The sequence below is a fragment of the Physella acuta genome, unplaced genomic scaffold (genome assembly GCF_028476545.2).
Source record: "Physella acuta isolate Inbredline_101_S28 unplaced genomic scaffold, ASM2847654v3 ptg000584l, whole genome shotgun sequence".
NCBI lineage: Eukaryota > Metazoa > Mollusca > Gastropoda > Physidae > Physella > Physella acuta.
Window position 1 is genome coordinate 133,451 of NW_026732103.1, and position 6,553 is coordinate 140,003.

A 6,553-nucleotide genomic window follows, 5' to 3' on the forward strand; every position below is an offset into this window, starting at 1 on the left:
TAGTGATTAAAGTTGTTTTATTACAAATACAATAATTGCTAAAATTATTTTAACATTGGCTCTTTCCGGGTATATTAATGGATACAATTATTATAACATTTTGTTGTTCCCAATATATTAATAGCTAAAACTAATATCTTCTGTTTCTTCGTTCTTAATTTTAATGTTGGATAGTATCCCCTCCAACCCAAGTATACGTGTCAACTGGTTATGCACCATAGAGGCCATTGATAAAAAAAAACTGGGCGTTCCCGATCCCACTTATCATATCATTCGTTTCAAATGATTACAATAGTAGTTTAATAAAAACTGTTCACTGAATTGGGACACACGTATTTTTATAGAGAACTAATAAGAACAAATGCAGGCTACTGGCAAGACCGGGCATGAACTAAAGTGGCTCGCCCAAGACAGAGTGGAATGGCGGAGATTTGTTGTTGCCCTATACTCCACAGGGAGTGATGAGGATTAAGTAAGTAAGTAATAAGGGTTCCACGATGTGACATGCCAAAGAATGATTGCGTTGTGGGACGCTAAACAAAAAGTCTGGGCTGTCAGATAACGAGCGGACGATTTTGCAGATAACATAAGATCTATTTAAACAATAGACTAGATTTTACAGTAACGGGCTATTTATACTCTGGGGCAGGGGTCTCCAAACTACGGCCGGCGGGCTTGATGTGGTCCTCGAAGTCCTGTCATCCGGCCCGTGGAGATCATTTTGTCCACGGAAAAAAAACGTTTGTTGGTGATGGCCGAGGAACTTTGCGCAGAAAAAAATCAAAGACATGCATGGAAGAAAATGGCCCGCGAACTGAAATTTGATAGCTAATGCGGCCCTCGGACTAAAAAGTTTGCAGACCCCTACTCTAGGGTCTCGTTTCCGAACGTCATAGGCTAAGTATGTCTCGACTAACGAACGCCCTAGTCTAGCAACGTCTCGACTTACGAACGCCCTAATTTAGCAACACTCAGAGTTACAATTTGAACTGGGCATGATCTGAGGGCAGTCCGATGGCACTTGAACTGAAGCTTTGAACTTACGTGAATCCGAGTATAGATTCTCGCCGTAGGGGCCGTACGTGTGGCTGTATACACAATAGCTTGTCCAGTTTTTGGCGTAGTTGGCCAGTGTGGTGTTCCATACCTGTTGTGAAGATGAAGACATCTTTTATAGCTTGTTGTCCAGACCAGTGTTTCTTCTAGACTTTTTTCTCGGGGGGGGGGGGGGGGGGTGGGTGGGAAAGTGTGGTGTGTTGATGTTTGGCATGGTGTTATGAGACGTGGCGTGGTGTCACGAGAGGTGATATAGTGTAATGAGGTGTGTTTGTTGTTAGGGTGGTATAGTGTTGTAATGTGTTGTATGGAGTTTTGATGTAAGGCATGTTTTTATGAGGCATGGTGTGGTGTGGTGTCTTGAGATTTGTTTTATCGTATCACGATCAGTGGCATAGTGTCATGGGGTGTTGTATGGTGCCATGAGGCTTCTTATGGTGTCATGAGGCTTCTTATGGTGTCATGAGGGGTCTTATGGTGTCATGAGGCTTCTTATGGTGTCATGAGGCGTCTTATGGTGTCATGAGGCTTCTTATGGTGTCATGAGGCTTCTTATGGTGTCATGAGGCGTCTTATGGTGTCATGAGGCTTCTTATGGTGTCATGAGGCTTCTTATGGTGTCATGAGGCTTCTTATGGTGTCATGAGGCGTCTTATGGTGTCATGAGGCTTCTTATGGTGTCATGAGGTGTGGCATGGAGCTTCGTAACCCGACTGACCCCTTAGTGTCAAAGTTTTCTGAAAACTTATTACAATCTAAAATGTCGTGCATGTATGTTATATCAGTATTGCCTGCTTGTTATTCAGTGTATGTAACCTATAGCTGAATATTCGTGTCTTATTTCAAGACTAGGTTTATGATCCAAAATGTATTGTGGAATGTCCAGGTTTATAATTGTGAACGTTTGGCGAAAGAGAATCTTATGCATTCATTCAGATTTAAAATTGTGAGATACATTCTTCAAACATGTAAAAAAAAAGAATTTAAAAAAATGGTTTAACTGTCTGCCCCAGAGCTGCAGTAAATATATGCAGCGAAAATTACCAACACCAGTTAATGAAAAACAAAACAAACAACATGTACAAGTAGATTAATGAAGGTAAGCTGAAGAGACAGCTCCAGTGGAATGACTACAGATCAAGCTGACAACTAAAGGACGACAAGCACGATGAACTTACCAGAGACGGCACGCCGAGAGCATTCCTCACATCGTTGTGAGCCTTCAGGAACGCTGCAATATCAGCAGACGACAAGGTCACGGATACGCCTGCCTTATCCGATAGCCATGAGACTTTGGGGGAGTTGATTAGAACAATTCAGGGAAGGGTTCTGTAAAAAAAACTTTATTAATTTCGCAAGGGCGGCGCCACGGGCGGCTGCGATTTTTCTCTATATAGGGTTTATAAAATTTCGTTTTCACACCGTTCATCCGTGTACCATGAAACTTTGGGGAGATGATTAGATCACTCAATGGTAGGGTTCTGCAAAAAAATATTTTTTAATATTGCAAGGGCGGCGCACCACCGGGGGGGGGGGGGGGGTGAGCGATTTTTTTTCTCTATACACGGTATATAAAATATAAAACTCGGATGCGGTTCATCCGAGTGCCATGAAACTTTAGGGATGAGAATACTCCCGAGAATATTTCTGCGAAAAAAAAACAACTAAAGTTTCTTACGGGCGGCTCCATATAGGGTACAACTTTCGTCAATACACGGTTTGGCGCCCAGAGTTTTAGAGCGACTATGTTGGCACTTGGCATCCGTTAATCGAGCTTCCTGCATAGCGAGTAAGGGGTACTACTATATTCAGCGGTAAAACTACAACAGGCTTCTAAAACTAACTTTGTAACGCGAGGAAATCCTTCTGTACAGTTTCGTCACTTTGCGAAAGATGAAAAAATAACTTTTTAAATATGAGGAGCCTACTGTAGAGTTTCGTCACTTTGCGAATGATGCAATAAGCTCCTATTATTAGACAATCCAGTCAGAAATTGAGATCGAGCATCTAATAATTGACCATTAGTAACGCTAGCATATTGCATCAGTCACACTGATATTTAAAACACGTCAAATAATTTTTTTTTCGTGTTAAAGAAAAAAATCCTGTTCATTTGTGTCACTTTAGCGAATGACGAAATTTGCATCATTATTAACATGATGCTATTTGGCCGATGGCGCCTGTTAGTTTTAAGGAGCCAGGGGTCGTACGCCGCGCCTATGCGGTAGTGCAATCGGGGGGTGGGGGCCCTGAGAGCACCCCTCTACGTCCCTTACACATGGGTGGTCACCGAAGTCTGCTCCAGTGGCGTAGCGAGATCGGGTGTCACCCGGTGCGGCACTTAATGGTGTCACCCCCCCAGAGGCGTTGCGACCCTTCCCGGGGACAAACTTTCAAACTTTCGATTTGCACCCCCCTCAAGTTTTCGATTTGCACCCCCCCCCCCTCAAGTTTTTCTCTATATATTTTGCTATTTTTTGCCTTGGTGTCACCCCCCTAAATGGTGTCACCCGGTGCGGTCCGCACCCCCCGCCCCCCCCCCCCCCCCCTCGCTACGCCCCTGGTCTGTTCAACTATATTATTACGGTGAGTGATTAATGTACACTCAATGTTTTCATGCGGTAGTGTAGGTATACCCGTGTCCTGATATTTATTATCCAAGCGCAGGCATTGTTTACATTTAAATAAATAACTTTTAGAAAAGAAGGTCACGCGTCTAAGAACATATAATTGATAAAGCGTTGGTGAAGTCCTAATATATTTCGCCAAACTTACTTCTATCCCCGTGTGTGTGTGTGTGTGTGTGCTACTAGTATGATAATTAGTAACCATCTGAGCTATTCCTTTTTAACTTAGGCCCCATTCACTAGATGGGGTAGACAGTATTGTCAGATAAGTCACCCGAGCTAGTTAGGCTACTCTATGTAGATATGATTCAACAGTTGACCGGATCTGTGTCTACGATTTGAGTAGTGTTTAATTTCGTTGCCTCGCGTAGTGTCAATGACAATGTTGAATCAAACCTAGATCTACATTGTATTCATATTATTGCAAGTTTGAGGTAAAAATGTTTTCAAGGAAAACAGTAGAATGAACAAGCATTTGTGATATGGTCACCACAGGTTGTTATGCTACTAATTAAAAATGAAGTCTCTATGGTAGTATTAAGATACGTTCTTTGTCGAAATACAATATACAAATGCCAACCCCCACCAACCACTCTTTGTCGGGAATATTGTATTTATATAACACGTTGAATCCGTATTCAATTAAAACTTAAAATAGCAAGTTCGTTGCTATACTAGCACATACTAATTAACAGATCAGTATTTTAATTAGATGAAAGAAAGGTTTCACACTTTGATGTAATTATTTGTGTAGTTTCAAAGATAGATTCTAAAACAAATCAACTTATTATGAAGTAATTATAGTCAAGATTGTTTTAATTAATGTTTCGACCCAGATAGGATAGGTATTTGATCAGGTGATTAAAAATTTGATTAAAAAATAGACGTTGAATAAAATAATTTATTTAAATAAGGTAAATATCCAGATTTTAATTCCAACTTATTGTTGATAATTATGATGTTGATAATTACCGTGTTGTTAATTATCATTTCGATCGCCAATTAATACTCCTTGTGCTTCCAGCTTGAGTAATGTGAAAATCTCCTTCGCTATTGAACGCTGTTCGGCGTTAGCTTTAAACTTTTAATTATGTTTTATTAGCGGGGATGGGTTATATACTGCAGATAAAAAAAAGTTTTTCTTTTGAACCAGCATTCGAACTGCTATTAAAAACTTAGAGACGGTTAGTTTGTAATCTTATAGCACTTATAGCATTTAAAAAGCAACACTGCATCGTTATTTTAACTTGCTATTTATCTAATATTTAAAACACTGTTTAAAGAAAACCAAGTTTCAACAGTTTTAAAGTCCCACAACGTTATACGTTTATGTATGTGAAAATAATTTCTGAGTGCAACTTTCTAAATTCAAATTTTTAGTAATCTGTGTGAATGTGTATCCAACGAATTGTTTGATATGGAATCTCTTAATATAACCACTGTTGATTCGCCTCTGATAAGCGACGAACTCACACGTTACATCATAAGAATCCTCATGTTCATCGTCACCCCGACTATCGCTATATTCGGCATCACGGGAAACGTCATGAGCATCATAGTCCTCATCAAGCACGGCTTGCACAAATGCTCCAACATTTTACTGGTCGCCTTAGCCTTCTCCGACATCACGTACCTCATCTCCTTCAACAGCGTGCCTAAGATCTTCTACGAGGCGGTCAACGACCACGAGTTCCTCGGCTTCAACGTCCAAGAGGCGAGTGTCGTCTTCTTCTTCTTCAGCGTCTTCAACTTCCTGGACTACTCTGTTGGGTTGATGAGCCTCGTCTTGCCTATGCTGATTACAATTGAAAGACTCGTTGTGATATTTCTTCCTTTAAGTTTTAAACGCGTCATCACTCCTAAACGAACATGGATTGCTGTCATCTCACTTGAGGCTTATTTCTTCTCCATTTGCCTCTATACAACGTTTTGGTTTGAACTGGACTATACTACAGACACACGCAGAAACCTTTCTGTAGGTCTTATTAGAAGATCAACATTTTTCTACGAACATCTACCATCAGTCGAAATAATCCAAAATATTTTAGTTTATTCTAGTATAATCATCCCTCCAATTTTTACCGCTGTTGGTTGCATAATAATCTCAATAAAAATACAGATAACATCAACAAAACGAAGGAAACTAACTTCGAAATCTAAAAATAGCAACAGAACCACGCGCATGCTCCTGGCTGTATGCGCAGTCTACATATTCACGATAACCTTTCTCTCACTGCCGATATACATCCCCGAATACGCGTCATACTCTCTGACTGATGAAGCGCCCTCTAACGTCGGTAAACTGTTTTATCAACTTGTCAACATAGTGGGTTGTATCAACAGCTCTACTGACTTTATCGTCTATATTCTGCTCAACAAGAATTTTAGAGCCACCTACCAGGTAATGATGGGATGTCGTGAAAAAGTAAAAAGATAAACATATTCTACATCGGCATTAGGTATAATTCAATGTCTTAAATAAACCTATATGGAATACTTCAATCGAATTAGTTTTCGTTTCATGTATGCTTTGTTTTTTTTTAAATAAAAAAGTAAAAAGATAATCATACTCTGTTTCGGCATGATGTATAATTCAATATTAAAAAAAAAAACTATATGGAATACTTCAATCTAATTAGTAACGAGCTAAATTTTAATAAATGCGAAATCGTAAGCCAAGTTATGGTAATTACATTTTTATTTTCAGGTTAAGAATGAGCTTTCTTCGAAGTCTAAAGTATACCTGCAAAACGTCATTGTCTACATCTTCAATAAGCTATCTTTTACCTGCACATTTAAAAATAATCGTTTAAATTTTAAAATACCACTTTATTATGGTAAAGCAACGTTTGAGCTTAAGAGTTTATCTT

The 6,553-nt window shown here is 39.6% G+C and overlaps 1 protein-coding gene across 1 annotated transcript; it reads left to right on the forward strand.

The window, feature by feature from the left end:
- Positions 1–5,100: 5,100 nt before the first annotated feature.
- Positions 5,101–6,120, forward strand: LOC131947144 (FMRFamide peptide receptor frpr-18-like). Its single transcript, XM_059308253.1, has one exon. The coding sequence runs from the start codon at positions 5,101–5,103 to the stop codon at positions 6,118–6,120; it is 1,020 nt and encodes a 339-aa protein (XP_059164236.1).
- The last annotated feature ends 433 nt before the right edge of the window (positions 6,121–6,553 follow it).

What these genes read in the sequence shown, in the direction of transcription:
- LOC131947144 (XM_059308253.1), top strand. Translation starts at nt 5,101, where the DNA reads ATGGAATCTCTTAATATAACCACTGTTGATTCGCCTCTGATAAGCGAC.